The sequence below is a fragment of the Oryzias melastigma genome, linkage group LG4 (assembly GCF_002922805.2).
Source record: "Oryzias melastigma strain HK-1 linkage group LG4, ASM292280v2, whole genome shotgun sequence".
Lineage (NCBI taxonomy): Eukaryota > Metazoa > Chordata > Actinopteri > Beloniformes > Adrianichthyidae > Oryzias > Oryzias melastigma.
In genome coordinates, this window is record NC_050515.1 from 27617325 (window position 1) to 27634646 (window position 17322).

The following is a 17322-nucleotide window of genomic DNA, read 5'->3' on the forward strand; positions in this document are numbered from 1 at the left end:
GGGGACAGGGACACGTGAAGAATTTAAAGTTGTAAACTCTTCGCTGGGTCTGTCTGTTCATCTTGTTTATTTAAAGATACACTGCCCAATGATGCGCTTTGTTTAAGTGAGCATCTCGAGTTTTTTTATTGCATAAGAATATTCACAAGATCAAAGATGTTATTAGTCTGTTGTTTTATAAATATGAATACAAAAAATGAGCACAATTTGATGTAAAATATTTTTTTCCAAAGTATTTTATACATGTGATATTAAAAATATATGTTGTAAAACTTTTTTTAAAATACATTTTTAGCTTTATTCTGGGTATTTTTGTTTTGTTTTTCTTATTTTTTTCCCCAAAATGATCTGAACTGTGTTTTTAAAACTGTGATGAGATCCGAACCGTTAGTATTGGGATCTGTTGCACCCCTAAACTCCAGACCATCTCAGGGCTGACACTCTACCACAAGGCCACTGAGCTGGTCCTCAGGTGAGCATACACTACAGGCCAAAAGTTGGCACACACTTTCTTTTTCAATGTTTTGTTTGTTTGTTTTAATATTCATGACCATTTACTTTGTAGATTCTCAGTGAGGCATCATAACTATAAATGAACAGGTGAAGTTTTGGACCTCACCAAAAAAAGGTGAAATATCGTGTTTGATATTCTTTGCTCTGATTTCTTCTCTGCACTCTCTGCATTCTCTTGATGAGTGTCCAGAGGGAGTTTCTTGCAATGCTTTACAACAATCCTGAAGGAGTTTCCAGATGCCTTTAGCACTTGTTGGTCCCTTTGCCTTCACTCTGCAGTCCAGATCACCCCAAAACATCTCACTGGGGTTCAGGTCCAGCTGACTGTGGAGGTCAGCTGCTGCAGAACTCCATCACTCTCCTTAAGGAGCCTTCAGTGAGAATCTACAATGTAAACAGTCATGAATGAGAAGGTGTGTCCATACTTTTGGCCTCTACTGTATAGAGACACAGTTTTTGGTGCACACGTGCATAAACAAACGTGCAGTTAAGTTGTCGGTGTCAAACTCATTTTGGTTCAGGGGCCACATTTAATCCGTCTGGTCTCAAGTGGGATGGACCAGTAACATAATGACTAAATTACCAGTTTTTACTGGACTGATAAGTTTTTAGCCTAAATGCCTCAAAAATGTTAGACATTAAATCCCGGATTCGTTTTTATCCAGCTACAGCGTGAACACAGAGTGCACTTCTCTGTCCTTCCCTGCTGCTTTTCCATCTGCAGTGGGGAGGGGATGACAGCAGGGGCTCCTCGTGCAGCGAAAAGGTTTGAGCTGTGTCTGTATCTTTCTAAAGTAGATGCAGACAGTGCGTTTACTCTAATGTAACATACATGGATTGTAAGGTGATAACAGCAGTAACCTGTCCAAACACCGCTAAAATCCAGCTGATTCTAGCGGAGAGGAGCGCAGCGTCTGACCGTCCAAGTGAGACGTCTAGCGGCGTTATTGATCCAACAGGTGTGTATGCTAGCAGTAAACAAACGGAGCACGTGACTAAAGTGTTGATTAGCAAAGAAAAGTGCAGAAATTTTTATGTAAAGGGGGGAAAGTAAATATGGATATAGGCACTGTAAAAACGATCATATAATGTTAACAGGCTAGACATTAATATCGGGCCTCAATGATAACAAATTATCTGACATAAAATGTAAAAGGATTTCAAATGTAGCATTATAAATTCACCATATTTTTTATATTTGAAGTGAGATGGCCATTTGATATAGTCTACATTTAAACTTAACTCAAATTATATGTTTTTGTTGTAAAGACACATTCACATTTATTGTTAATTTTATTTTATAGTTGGATAGGGGATTACATTAGCATATTGTGGTTTAAACTGTTCAAAAAAAGTTTTTGAAGAAAATAAAAATATATGTTTTAAAAAGTTCTATATAATAGATTACCAAGGTAATACATACATCAATTATTGCAATGTTTGCCATATTGAGATACTATCAGTATCGTGAGTCATGTATCGTGAAGCGCATCGTATCGTGAGTTACCCTGAGATTCCCAGCCCTAGTGTCCAAACGTGACATGCCAATCGCCTTTGGTGTGAACGTAGCAGCAGAGCCAGACAAATGCACTCAGAAGTGAAAGAAGTTGCAGACAGATAAATCCTAAAACAAAGGTGTACATATCTATGCAAATATACACAAAGATGCACACACGATGCACAAACATTCTCAGGTGTGTAAACACACACAAACTGGTGGAAACACACATCCAGGTCAACACATAAATTGACAAACACTCAAACAGGTACACACACAAATGCAAATGCAAGTCATAAAAATAATACACAACATGCAGATGCACGAACACGCAGATATGGTGTGGTGTCTCTTGTCACTTTAGGTCTCAAGAGTCATTGTCAGACTTGTTTGTTGTAATGATGGTAATGACATGATGTAATGAGTCCCCGAGAGACACACGCAGGCAAAGGGAAAAACAGAGACACTTGCTGATTTTACATCTCGCATCTTAGAAACTGTTTGGCTAAGATCAGTTGGGTTACAGTGATTTCACAGCTAGTCTGTCTGCTGTTATGTGGAATGCCACTACCAGCCTAAGAGTTTCAGAAATCAGTATTTTAGTCGAGAAGCTCGAAAGCTACAGAACTGAGCAGGCCTGACCTGACTATGGAGGCCTGCAGAGGGATGTAGTCAAATCAAACCAAACTTTATTTGTACAGCACATTTCCAGAAAAATACATTTCAATCAAAGTGCTTTTCATGAAAACAAGCAAATTTTTAATAACAAAGAACATGGGATTACTCAGGGAACCCCCATCCCCCCACCCCCACTCACATCTTCACACACGGACAAACACAAACACACGTCGACATGTTGCCACACCATGGTAAGAAAGAAAATAAATAATAAAAAAATGACGGGAAATAGAGGTAGAAATCTTTGTACTGAAGTGAGGAAACAATATTTCAGGGACCTGTCCACATCAGTGACCCACCAATCAAGTTCACAGAGTACGCTACTACAGGACCCCCCAGATCCGAGCAAAGAGCCAGACCCAGGAGATCCCACTGCAGCGACCCCGTTTACTGAGAAAGGTCAATCACTGATGTGGAGGATCCCTCAGAGGAAGACACTGGAGTTAAACATGTAAAAGGAGTAAAATAGAATGTAAAATATAAATAAATAAAAACAGATATACATAACTGGACGATAAATAGATAAAATAGACATAAATCAGAAAATAAAAGTAAATAAATATCAATTAGGTAAAAAGCATAAAGAGAGAGCATAAAACAACATAATAGCATAAAACTAAATATAAAATAACTTTCCAAATTTCAACTCAAAGCCAGATTAAAAATGTAGGTCTCAAGCCTTTCTTTACAAACATGAACATTCTCTGCAGCCCTGAGGCTCTCTTACTGCAGGGCCCTGTACAGCAGGGGTCCCCAAACCACAACCCACGGGCCAAATCTGGCCCGCCTCCTCATTTGGACCAGCCCCCCAAAACTATCAAGAGACCCAGTACTATGTTTTTTAATCTGGCTACATGATGGAAACCCTCTTAGAACGTGATTTTTTTGTTCCACCCTTCTACTGTACCTCTCTCTGAACTCTCCCAAATCCTCGTCAAATAGACCAGACTACCCAGACTACAGTCTACTCTTTCCACACTACTCTCAGTGCGAACATCCAGCTGTTTTTTGTTTTTTTAAACGGCGCACCCTGTTCTGCGTCCTGATTGGCTGGAGACCTTGTCAATCTCTTCCATGCTGTGTCTGCTGTACTGAAACGTGCATCTCCTCAGAGCCACATAAATCTGTGATCACCATCAGATCTTAGTTTTCATTCTATAATCCTGGATTTAAAGATGTCCATGTCTGTCTGAGAAAAGTGGGGAAGGTGTGTAGTGAGGAATTTGACATCTGTAATCTGAATTTACGGGTTTCATCTTCACGGGTTTGATAACGCAACTCCCCCAACAAACGAGAGAGTATAAGTTTCACTTTCGGCAGCTGCTCATTTTTATTTATCAAGTTGTGTCCCGAATCCTCTTTTTTTAGTGTATTTTTTTAAATAAACATATTTTAAAATATAATAATAACATATTTTACACTTATAAATATAAAAACATTTTTTACATCAGTTATTCATTTTTTGCATGAGTTTATAGTTAGTGATAAGTTAAATGAAAAAAGAGAACAACCTAAAGAGCCAAAAGATCCAGATGGCAACACAGTCTCAGTAAAATGCGTACATATTCCACGACTTTGCACTCTGAAATACCGTGTATAATATACGACAAACACGCTTTTTGCGTCCATATGTAACACAAATGGGTTGCGACAGCGTACATATACATGACTTTTTAGGTTTCGTTTTGATCACGTGATCAGAAATCCTCCGGCTCTTTTCTAAATGACGTCGTTCCTGGTTAAGGTTAGGATTACGGTTATGGTTAGGGTTAGAAAAGCAAATTGTTCGTTAGTGGGGCTGTCTGTGATGCTCACGCCTCCACCAGGGGACGTGTCAATCATGGAAAACACATTTAACTAGTTTAGGACCGCGCGTATTATATGCACCCAAAAACCATGTTTGACGTATATTATACACGGTATTTCCTCATATCTGGGAATATGTACGCATTTTACTGAGACTGGGTTGCAGATGGTTATAAGATCTCTGTGAGGAGCTGCAGCTCTCTGACGTCTCAAAAGAATCATGACTGGAGAGAATTCACTATTTACTGGTTTACTTTTTGGACTGTTTTAGATTTATTTTCTCTGAAGATTACAGAAAGAAATTGTTAAAATATGGTTGTTTTAGCTTTCTGGAAAAACACAGTTGTTTACATTTAGATAAATGGTTAGATCGTTTCATTTTTTCTGTTAGCCTACCAACCGACCCGCCCCTCATCAGAGAAGAAAACAGTTATATGGCCCTCACAAGAAAAAGTTTGGGGACCCCTGCTGTAAAGGAATGATGAATGAGTCACACAGGTTTATAACCTTGTTAATTTGGGTCCAGGATGGTTAACAAAGCTGTTTGTCATGATCATTCTTTACAACCTTTCAGTTTGAAGATTTCTCATCATATTTAAAATACTATTTGAATAATTAATACAAATTGTCTTTTGAATTAAAGAGAAAAACAGACAGAAAAGAACAAGTCAGTGGTCAGAAATCACTCAGGACCTTCGGCTGGATTTGTCAGACACAATATTTCTACGAGCTACTCTCCAATTTTTACCTGTTTCTGTGAATAGTGCTTCTGACTACTTGTGTGTTTGTGTGCCAGGACTTCTTTGAGCATGCTCAGAAGCTGTGGGAGGATGATGGCGTGAAGGCCTGCTTCGAGCGTTCCAATGAATATCAGCTGATTGACTGCGCTCAGTAGTAGGACAACACACGTACACAGTACACATGCATGCACACTTTTTATAATTTTATATAATTGGTTTTGTTAACGTTCAAAGTTTTTTTTGTTTTGTTTTTTTAACAGAATCTGGAATTTTTGCCAGGCTACCAGAGGCAATGTCTTATTGGCTAATAAACTGCTTTTGGGCACATGTCATTTCAAATTGATATGCAATTCAATTTTATTTCCATAGCCCAATATCACAAAAAAAATTTTTCTTCTTTGGGCTTCATGCCGGTAATTTTACAGAATCAGAAGGTCGGTCACAAAATATAAACAATAGGTGGTTGCTAAACTAAGCAGACTAAACTAAACTGGGTATCCCTGTCCTTAGACCTGGGTGTCAAACATACGCCCCAGTTATGAAGAAAAAAAATTTTTCAAAAAGGAAAGCAAGTTTCTAGCTCATTCCTATGGCGAGTTATGGTTCTTTAAAGAAATGACCGCAATGTGCAATTCCACCACTAGGGAGAACAAAGGAAACTGGAGATCAAGAAATAATCACGGTGAAGGCCAATCCATGCCAAGTTTTGGGAGAGAAAGGGTTAACACCAAAATGTTTGTAAGTTTAACCCGTTGGAACCTAGGGCCTAGAACTCTGTCTTTCTACTTTAGAATTTACCTCTGTATTTTCAATTTAACATCTTTATTTGGTATCATTTTAATCAGCAAGTGACACTGCCAATACTTCGTCATTTTTCCAAGTTCTATCCACACATCAGACATAAAATCATGCAAAAACAGAAAATTTTGTCTGGAATAATGGGATTCATTTTTCTGTGGAAACCCAAAAAATGTTTAACAAACTGTTTTTACAACAATGAAAGTTTTAGGTGTAATTTCATAAAAAATAAATAAATAAATAAATAAATAAAAACAAGAATAAATGATTTCAACAAATTAATCAACACATTTTTGAATGAAAATACCCCCCAAAAAATTCCAGGTGAAATTCACAGATTCCTTATGTGGGCCACATATATAGCATATAGTAATAGCAGCAATTGCACAAACCTTCATCTACAAGATTACTTCCGGTGTGGGTGAATGCTGGCGCGTCTCCGGCTGCCGCTGCTCCTCTGGACTGTAACACCTCCTCCTGTCAGCTTGATCCTATACCCACTGCTCTGGTCAAGGCTGCTCTCCCTTCTCTGTCCCCACTCATTCACGCCTCTCTCAAGACTGGAACTGTCCCCTCTGCTCTCAAATCAGCAGTCGTCACCCCCATACTTAACAAATCTGGTTCAGACCCCTCCAACCTCAATAATTTCCGCCCAATATCAAGCATCCCATTCATCTAAAAAATTCTGGAAAAAACTGTCGCCAACCAACTCCGTGCTCAATTCTCCAGCAGCAATTTATATGAACAGCTCCAGTCTGGTTTCCGCCCCCTCCACAGTACAGAAACAGCCCTCCTCAAGATCATCAATGACCTCCTCCTTGCTGCAGACGCCGGTTCAATCTCCATCTTCCTCCTGCTAGATCAGAGTGCGGCGTTTGACACCATCTCCCACCCCATCCTTTTGGACAGACTTTCTAATATTGTCATCACCAACCTACCCCTCAGCTGGTTCCATTCCTATCTCTCCGGTCACACCCAGTTCATCCAGTTAAAATCATTTCCCTCTCCCGTGGGCCCCGTCACCACAGGTGTGCCCCAGGGCTCTGTCCTGGGGCCCTCCTCTTCATCATCTACCTTCTCCCCCTCGGTTACATTTTTCGGAAGCACAACATCCAGTTTCATTGCTACGCGGATGACACCCAGCTCTACATCTCCTCCAAACCTGGCTCCACTTTTCCACCTTCCTCCCTTTCCGAATGTCTACTTGAAGTCAAGTCCTTTCTTAAATTAAACTGCAATAAGACTGAATTTCTCATTGTTGGCACAAAATCCATCCTCAGTAAAAACTGTAATTTCTCTCTCTCCCTTGACAACTCCTCCATATCCCCTTCCCCTCAGGTTAAGAGTCTGGGTGTCATCTTTGACAGCACTCTGTCCTTCTCCGCCCACATCAACCACATCACCCGGACCGCCTACTTTCATCTCTGTAACATCCGTCGTCTCCGTCCCTCTCTCACCCCTCACTTCACAGCTGTCCTGGTCCACAGTCTCGTCACCTCCCGGATCGACTACTGCAACTCTCTTCTTTCTGGACTTCCCCAGAAAACCCTCCGTAAGCTTCAAGTGGTTCAGAACTCAGCTGCTCGGATAATAACCCAAACCCCCTCCATTCAGCATATTACACCCGTCCTACAGCAGCTCCATTGGTTACCTGTATCTCACCGGATCACCTACAAAATCCTCATTTTAACTTTCAAAGCCCTCCACAACCTCGCCCCTCCGTATCTTTCAGAGCTCCTGACTGTCGCTACTCCCACCCGCTCCCTCAGATCCTCTTCCTCCCTCCGACTGGTTCCTCCACGATCACGTCTCATCACCATGGGGGGTAGAGCATTCAGCACCTCTGCCCCACAACTCTGGAACTCCCTCCCCTCTGATCTACAAAATATGGACTCACTCTCTCAATCCTCCAAACACCTGAAAACGTACCTCTTCCGGACTGCATTCAATACCTGACACTTTCCTGTAATTTTAACTGTTGACTCACTGTTGTGTTTGTTTTTTAGCTGTTTTGTTTTTATGCTATTGCCGTGTTTTTATGCTTTTATGTACTGTAAGGGGACCTTGAGTGCCAAGAAAGGCGCCATATAAATAAAATGTATTATTATTTTATTATTATATGAACAGTTTGTGTTGGTAGAGGAACATCCCAGACCTCACAGCTCCATTATGTGACCTTTCATATGTTCTCATACAGACAGTAATAGTACTTCAGTCTGCCTGTGTGGCTTCAGCTTCCAGGCAGCCCAAAAAAAAAAAGAATTTCTCTCCTAAGAACACTGCTGTCCATTTGACGTTTTTCCTGGAATTCTATTTTTTTCTCTTTTCTTTTAGTTTTTTTTCCTCATAAACTTTCCTTGTGTTTGTGAGGAATAATAAAAAGGTTTTAGGGAGAAGTTTGGTCCAGCTGGACTTCAGCTGGAATCTGCTCACAGGTGGGGGCGTGTCTGTCCGCTCTGTTGCTCGGCTCTTGTAACAGCGGCGGGCGGGACTTTTGCGGAGAAACGCAGAGTTTCTGTGATTTTTTTTTTTTTAGCAATGGTTGCTGTTGTAGTAAACTCATGTCAGACCCCATAACATAAATAAATCATGATCAGTTTCCTCCTTCTGAGATTTCTAATAGCAGACAGCTCCGTTCCGCTCTGCCTCCATCCACTGTGGGCAGCGAGTGAGACTTTCGCGGAGAAACGCAGAGTTTCCATGATTTTTTTGACAATGCAGGTGGTTGTTGATGTTGTAGTAAACTCATTTCGGAACCTGTCCCGAGGCAAAATTAAGATCGCTTTCCTCCTCGTGGGGTTTCTAATACCGGACAGCTCTGTTTGGCTCCGCCCCCACCACAGGTGAGTTGACCTGCATCACAGCCGTCTGATCTTCCACCTTATTTATTAAAATGAAAGATTGCTTTTGTTCCAAAAACTACAAATAAAGGCCATATTCTGCCTTTAATTCAATAAAAAATCAGTTACAGGACATAAAAAAAAGTAAACGTTTATTTTAGACGACGTTTTATTATGTTGATCTCACAGCTGCACAGCAGGACGCATGAGGGCGTCTGTCGGTTCCAGGGGGTTAATTTAGTTTAATTTTTCATTGTTAACACATTTATATTTTAGACAGGATATTTATTTGATTTAATGTCAGATGTAAAAGATTCAGTTTGTAAAACATTGACTAATTATTTTTTTTCTCTTAGTAAAATCAATTTCATTTGAAATGCATTTGAATCTGTGAATGAAAGTGTAATAATAAGTGATTAGAGCACTGGGTTGTTTGAGGCATTTTTTCCAACTAAGAAAAAAACAAAACAAAAATAAAACTACAGATAACAAGTTGACCAAAAGTTATTTTTGCTATTATGTTTACTGGTCCGGCCCACTTGAGATCAAATGGGTTGAATGTGGCTCCTGAACCAAAATGAGTTTTACACCCCTGCCTTAGATCCTCCTTCCTGGTAAGGAAAAACTGTTAGAAAGAGAAACCGATTCCAGGGAAAAAAGAAGAAACCTCAGGGATGTCTACATGAAGGTGGGATCGTCTCCCAGGACGGACAGGCGATGTACCAGGACTATTAAAGAAGGATTAGCTTATGTAACTCTACAATTATATATTTGAATAGTGTTCATCCAGATAAAACTGGGGGATGGGTGGGGGCGAGGTCCCCAGCCAAGAACAGGAGCACAGACAATCACCTGAAACCTGAAATCTTTCCCACTCCGGGAATGAGGGACAACACATGAATCACACTGAGTCAAACATAGGTTTACATAACTACATAAAAAATAGAGTAGAGGAGAAGTTTGTTTGTTCGTTAGTCCTTAATTTTAAACAATACATTAAAAAAACAATAAAAACAACAAAGGAAAACAACAGGTGAAAATGTTTATATAGATTATGAATTAGAATATCTTAAAGGGCCCTACCATGAAAATTCTACTTTTTGAGGTTTTATATGCATTTTACTGTTCATTCCTTACTATAAACAACCCCAAAACGGCATTTTGATCTGTTCATGCATTTAAGAGTAATCCTCTAAAAACCTGCATTGTCTGCAGCAGACCCTCCCATACCCACGAAAACGAGCAGGTGGAAACGTGCTGATGTAAGATCAATGCTAACCGCTCCCTTCAGGAAGAGTCTGTGCTGCAAGCTTCACCCCCAGAATTACACAACACTCAATTTATCCCCTTATCCAGTGATGATCAGCAAAAAAACGTTCATTTTAGATGCAAAATACCGTATATCTTCCAGTTGTTTCCTGCCTTCAATAAATTCCAGCTCAAACAGGAGTTTATCATTTTAGGCGCATCGCCCCCACCCTCTGTCTGGCACAGCCATGCAGGAGCCGTGTGTGTTTGTCTTGTGGAGCAGTGTAGGCAGATATATCGTTTGTGCATCCGTCTTTAAAGAAGTTTGGATTATTTTCATGGAAGAAATGCAGACATGCGGATTTCTCTGGGATGTACCTTATAGCTTGAGTTAATGCAGTATAATCTACATCAAACATCGACATTAAGTAACCTTTGTCTTTATCAAAGATTTGCCCACACAATCACAGTACCGAGTTGTATGTTACAGTGCACAAGCACAGCTAAGATACTGCAGGACTCTCAAGCTCCCAGGCCTCTGGTAGAGGAGAAACCACCCGCGGAGGGTGAAAGGGGGGTTTTATATATATATTAGAGATCCAACCCTATTCAATATAAAACTAAATCATTTGAAACGCGTTCCACGGTTAGGTACAACATTTTTCACGAGACGCATTTTATTTATTCAGTACTGCTGTGAGCTGCCTTTAGCATGTGTCTGTGTATTCATGTCTTTGTTCCAGAACCTGTCTGCTCCTACTTTCAACCTCCCTGCCAGACTTTTCCCCTCCCCTGGGAGGCGGAGTCCAAATGCTAAAAACAACAGCATCTAGCTAAGTGCTAAAAAAAACCCTGAGACATAGCTAGAGGGGGCAATTGCAGTTCTTCAGTGGCAACAATTAGAAAACCCTCCAAACAGGACTGGTGTTACATGTGGAGGTCATTTCAAGTTTCTCCTCTTGATCTTTTTTGGCTGGTTTTCCACTCGTGCTGATTTTGGCTTGATAATTATCTCTACTGGCAGTATGAGGAGATTCCTTAACCCTACAGAAGTTGAACAGGTTGTCCAACTTCTCCAGGATGGCACATCCACACGTGCTGCAGAAAGAAGGTTTAATGTGTCTCCCAGCACAATCTGCAGAACATGGAGGAGATTTCAGGAGACTGCTGGTTATTGTGGGAGAGCTGGACAGGGCCGTAGAAGGTCCTCAACCCCTCAGCAGGACCCATACCTGCTCCTTTGTGCAAGGAGGAACAGGCTGAGCCCTACTGAATGACCTCCAGAGGGCCACTGGTGTGAATGTCTCTACCCAAACAATCAGGAACAGATCTCATGAAGGTGGCCTGAGGGCCCCACGTCCTGTAGTGGGCCCTGTGCTCACTGCCCAGGACCGTGGAGCTCCATTGGCATTTGCTCAAGAACACCAGATTTAGCAAGTCCACCACTGGCGCCCTGTACTTTTCACAGACGAGAGCAGGTTCACCCTGAGCACCTGTGATAGACGTGAAAGAGTCTGGAGAAGACAAGGAGAACGTTATGCTGCCTGCAACGTGGTTCAACATGACAGGTTTGGTGGTGGGTCAGTGATGGTCTGGGGAGGCATATCCATGGAGGGACGCACAGACCTCTACTGCCTAGGAAATGGTGCTCTGACTGCCATAAGGTATCCAGATGAAATCCTTGAACCCATTGTCAGACCCTACGCTGGTGCAGTAGGTCCTGGTTTCCTCCTAATGCACGACAATGCCCGGCCTCACGTGGCAAGAGTATGCAGGCAGTACCTGGAGGATGAAGGAATTGAAACAATTGAATGTCCTTCACCATCCCCTGACTTAAACCCAATAGAACATCTCTGGGACATTATGTTTGGGTCCATTAGGCGCCGCCAGGTTGCTCCTCAGACTGTACAACAGCTCAGGGATGCCCTCACACAGATCTGGGAGGAAATGCCACAAGACACCATCCGTCGTCTCATTAGGAGCATGCCGCCACGTTGTCAAGCATGCATACAAGCTGGTGGGGGCCACACAAGATACTGAAAAGCATTTTGAGTTGCAGAATTTAAGTTTAGGAAAAAACGGACTAGCCTGCCACATCTTCATTTCACTCTGATTTTATGATGTCTACACAATTGAGCCTCTGTAGGCTGAAAACTTTTATTTCCATTAAAAGACTTGGTATCCTTTTGCTCCTAAGACACTTCCCTGTCGTTATTTGTATAGATATCCAACTTCATTCTGAGATCTGATCTAATGTTTCTTTAAAGTGCTCCTTTCATTTTTGTGAGCTGTGTAGTTTCACCGCTGTTGTCATGTTCCAGGCACTGCCTGGACCAGGGGTCCATTCCTGCACTATTGCTTTGCATTACAGTGAACACCCATCTGTAAAGTGATGCTCTGTAGATTTGGTAACTGCAATAGATGGTTGCAGACACCAGTCATTGTCAATGTAGTAAGCAGTTATACCCAAATAGTTTCCAAATTACAGCCAATGATGCTGTTAGTCTATTGATTAGATATCTGGTTGTACATGGCATAAATGCTGGGACTAGAAATAAAAAATATTAAAACCTCTTGAAAATGGAAAAAAAAAAAGGACCACTACAAAAGGAGCAACCTGCAGCTCTAGATCCACATGTGTCTCTTTTATCTCTCCATGGTGGCTCCAAACTTAAAATAAGTCATGGGGACTGCTGATCCAGCCATATCGACCGTCAGAGTCAGCAGCTCCTGATAATGACTGCCTAACCAAAACTACCTAAAGAAAACAAATAAACAAAGCCTGAAAACTAAGACTACCAAGATCCAACCTCAAACTAAAATAACAAAACCCAGCAGGGTAAGACTGCTGAGGACAGAGAAGAATAAAAATAAATAAATAAAAGAAAAACGAAAAAGCATTTTTTTTTAAGTGAGTATTACTTAATTAGCATTTATTTAACCTAGATTAGTTACATTTATAAATTGATGTTTGAGGTTCACATAGATGATAAATTCTGTAGATTTTTACGTCCTGTTGACTCTAAGTGTTCTTGTTTCCTCCAAAATGAACAGATTTATAAGTAAAGCAAAACTTTGGTAAAAAGTTTGATCTTTTATGAGTTAAAAGCAGATCTTATCTTATGCTGCACAACATTGGTTACTAGCTGTCCAGAGCTGCACTGACATGATCCTGTTTGCCACAGAGCAGCTTTTATTTTGAGAATAAGTTATTTGAGCTTCTGTCAAACGTTAAAAAAATAAATAAATAAAACTACAATTTGAGGGATGCTCACTTCTTTCTATATTTTTGCTTGTTTTCATGCCAAAAAAAGACATCATTCATAAAAAAATGTCATAAATGCATATCCGAATTTCTTAAAGACTCAGATAAGACTATGCAGCTCCTTCTGGGTTCTGATCAGTAGAAAACGAGCCCAGACGTTTTTTTTACTGTTGAAGGTTGCGACCTGTGTGCCACGTATGCTTCTGCCTTATCTGATGTTGCCATTTTGTTTTTCTTCTCTTTGTTTTTTCTGTTTTCCACTAGAATCCCTGCTTTGTATTGCTGTCAGTTCCATCATCTGTTTTGCAGGCAAATGAACTCGGACATCAGCATATTTTATTTTTCTGGAAAGATATTCAGCGTTGTGAAGAGAATGTAATCATCTTCCTTTCTCCCTGCTTCAGTTTCCTGGACAGGTTAGAGTGCATCAGGAGGTCTGACTACACACCCACTGACCAGGTGAGAGCCTTTACAACCATGCTGCTGCACTTGACTGGAGCAGTTCCTACATTTGTTCTTCTGCAGGATTTGCTGCGCTGCAGAGTTTTGACCTCAGGAATCTTTGAGACCAGATTCCAGGTGGACAAAGTCAACTTCCAGTGAGTTTGAGTTAATACTGAAGAACCCAGGTGCTCCATTGTGCAGGCTCAATCTGGATTCCAATGAAATCGCAGAAGATGATAGTGTTGGAGTAACAATTTTTTCATGTGTCAGCATGTTTGATGTCGGGGGTCAGAGGGATGAGCGTAGAAAGTGGATCCAGTGTTTTAATGGTAGGAAATCCACAGTTTTTTCTAACTTGTAAACTGTCACCACTGTCAGAACATCTGCATTTATCTTCAGATGTAACTGCAATCATCTTCGTGGCAGCCAGTAGCAGCTACAACATGGTGATCAGAGAGGACAACTCCACCAACCGCCTCAGAGAGTCACTTGACCTTTTCAGATCGATTTGGACCAACAGGTGAGGTGGCAGAAGACCTGTCTGCACTGTGATTGGCTGTGGAGCTCTTTTGTGCTTTATGATTGGCCTCAAAAAGCCTCTTTGTTCTGTGATGGAATGCAGATTTCTGAAGACCATCTCGGTGATCCTGTTCCTAAATAAACAGGACATGTTGGCAGACAAGATTCTAGCTGGAAAATCAAAACTGGAGGATTATTTTCCGGAATATAAAAACTATCAGGTCCCAGCAGATGGTAAAGGGCGCCTGATTCTTTCCCCCTCCCCAAAACACTTGTAATGAAAATAAAGTGTGAGCTCTGTAAATCTGTATGCAGGTGTTCCAGATGCTGCTGAAGATCCTCAGGTCACTCGAGCAAAGTTCTTCATCAGGGATGAGTTTCTGGTGAGAATCATGAAGATCGGGGCAACTGCCATGACAATATGGATGCTATAATGATAACAGTGATAATGAAGAGAGCCAAGATAGTGGAAGACTGTAACACTGTTAATGTTTGTGTTAGTTAATAGAGGACAGTGATGGTAGTGATGATAGTAAGGACTGTGTAAATAACATTCCTAATGACAGTGATGTTGATTAGGTGGAAGACTGTAATAACGTTAACTAGAATTGTATTTGTCAAAGGAAATTTCATGTGATAGCTGAAATCAATACTTTTATCAATCATTCATTTGCTGATGCCAGTAGAGAGCTGTATTAGGAACAAAAACTGTTTTTTAAATATACAAACTGGCAGATGACAACGTCATAGTGAGATGAGTGGACCTTTTTTTGAATGAATCAGGAGGTTTCTATGAGCATGAGTTATTTATAAAAATATATGTAAGACTAAAAATATATGTGAGACCATTTAGGAGATTAAAAAAACAGTACAAATTAGAAAATCCTTCATAAGTAACTATAATGTGGTGCTAAAAGTACTATTATAGTATTTAGAAAATCATAGAACCATTGAAAACTCAGAAAAATATAATTTGAATAAAAATTTGGAAGGTGCTGTAAAGCGGCATGCATCAAAATTTGGTTCAGTAGTAATATAGTTTTAGAAAAGAGACTGAAAGCAAGGGCCGTTCTTTACAGCGCCACCTATGGACAGTTGATATTAAACTCTTTCAGCCTAAGTGAAGAAAGTATCATTTAAATTTGTTAGGATTGGGGTGATCTGTAGAGGTGTACTGCATTGTTAATGACCACACCTCTCTAATTTGCATTACGTTTGTTAATAACCTATAATAATAAGGAAAATGTGTAGTACTTCGGATGGATTTGTGATGGTCTAAATAGGATGGAAAATAAGAATACAAAAATCTGAGAGAAAACATTTTGGACTCAACAGCTGAAGAGAGAACTGAGATTAAGACCCTAACGGTTTTTGTCATATATCTGACCACATGGTGGTACTGTTGAGCCATCTTTGGTACAGCTTGGAAAGATGATTCTAAAAGTATTGGTCACTAAATAACACATTACTTTTAGAAGTTTTTGAGATATATTGTTCCATTTATTTCCTATAGATTTTTTTTTAATGTTCAGAATAAATATAAGATGTGACTATAAGGTACCAAAAGTAATAGCACACTATTACCAGTCAAGCTTTACTAACTACAAGTGGTTCCATTTAGATAGGTTTCTTTGAATAGTGACGGAATAGATTATAAATATTACAATTTATGACAGTAGTAGGATAAGAAATTGATTGATTTCAATAATCAGACAGAACCGTGATGATGGTCTCAGGCTGCTGCTAAAGCACTGCTAAAAATCTTCTATTTTGAATTTCCCTGAGGACCTACAAAGGGATTAATAAAGTATTTTCTATTCTATTCTATTTCAGAGAATCAGCACAGCCAGTGGTGATGGCAAGCATTACTGCTACCCGCACTTCACCTGCGCTGTGGACACCGAGAACATTCGTCGTGTCTTCAATGACTGCCGTGACATAATCCAGAGGATGCACTTACGGCAGTATGAGCTGCTCTGATTGGCTGCTGCATGTAGAGGCTGTAGCAAAACTCGTGGTATGTAATCGGAGGTAATAGGTAATCATTGCAGGTAGATTTTCCCGTTCCTGATGTGATCAGTTACATTTATAAATTTGGGACACGTTTAAACAGGAGGGTTAATAGTTTATTTTGTGCAAGGCAAAGTTGAGTGTGGTCCTTGTGTTCCCATGGCAACACATTGATATGTGAGACCTTTTAGAAGAGGCCGCAGTCTGTCCTTTGTGTTTGCCTCAGCTATGTTCTGGTTTAGTTTTCATGTGTCAGTTTGCAGTTGCCCTCTAAATGGGATAGAAAAGGTGTTTTAATTACTTACATGGTTCTGCAACAGTCCTATTAAAGTCATTTGCTCAGACACTTGGTCTTCATTCTTTCTTGAGGTCTTTATACTTGAACTTTCATCTATTAACTGTTGCTTCTTAAACCAAAACCTCAACAATAACTTGCGTTAAAAGCATGGTGCATTACTTCAATATAACATTTAGTAGAACTAAAATGTAGATGTCCAAATAGTTAAGAATAACATCAAAAAGTAACTGATTCCTAAGTGGAAGTTTGAAGATATTTGTACTTTGGCTAAAGAACTGTGAAAAGATCTACAGGAAAAGGTAACTGAACCGAGCAAAACAAAACAGAAAACAGATATAAGAATGCCAGCCAGGTGATGAGTGAGGATTACAAATATTACAATTGGAGTCGCAAATTGTGAGGAGTCGCAAAATAACATTGGGCCATTAATAAAAACTAGGGCTGTCAGATTTGTCGCGTTAATTACGCATTAATTTAACATGTGCTTGACGCCGACAATTTTTTTGACGCATTAATCGCTGATTTTCTCATACGTGCCTTTCCACACCGCGCGCGCGGGCGTCCCTCATTGCCCTCTAACTCACCAGCTGCTCTCACTAGATTACGGGCGGGTCTCCAACCACCGAGCTCCTAGCTAGAACCGGCCCGGCGCCAGGACGCTGCTC

General features: G+C 40.4%; 1 protein-coding gene across 1 annotated transcript in view; it reads left to right on the forward strand.

Moving 5' to 3' along the window:
• The window catches only part of LOC118597866 (guanine nucleotide-binding protein G(olf) subunit alpha-like), a 38953-nt gene extending 22250 nt beyond the window's left edge, over positions 1-16703 (forward strand). Inside the window, exons 6-13 of the mRNA XM_024258778.2 lie at positions 5292-5389; positions 13791-13845; positions 13912-13985; positions 14101-14159; positions 14230-14350; positions 14453-14583; positions 14665-14732; positions 16183-16703. Coding sequence (XP_024114546.1) covers positions 5292-5389; positions 13791-13845; positions 13912-13985; positions 14101-14159; positions 14230-14350; positions 14453-14583; positions 14665-14732; positions 16183-16329 — 753 coding nt within the window. The 3' untranslated portion in view covers positions 16330-16703. The remainder of the gene's footprint in view (positions 1-5291; positions 5390-13790; positions 13846-13911; positions 13986-14100; positions 14160-14229; positions 14351-14452; positions 14584-14664; positions 14733-16182) is intronic.
• Positions 16704-17322: the final 619 nt, after the last annotated feature.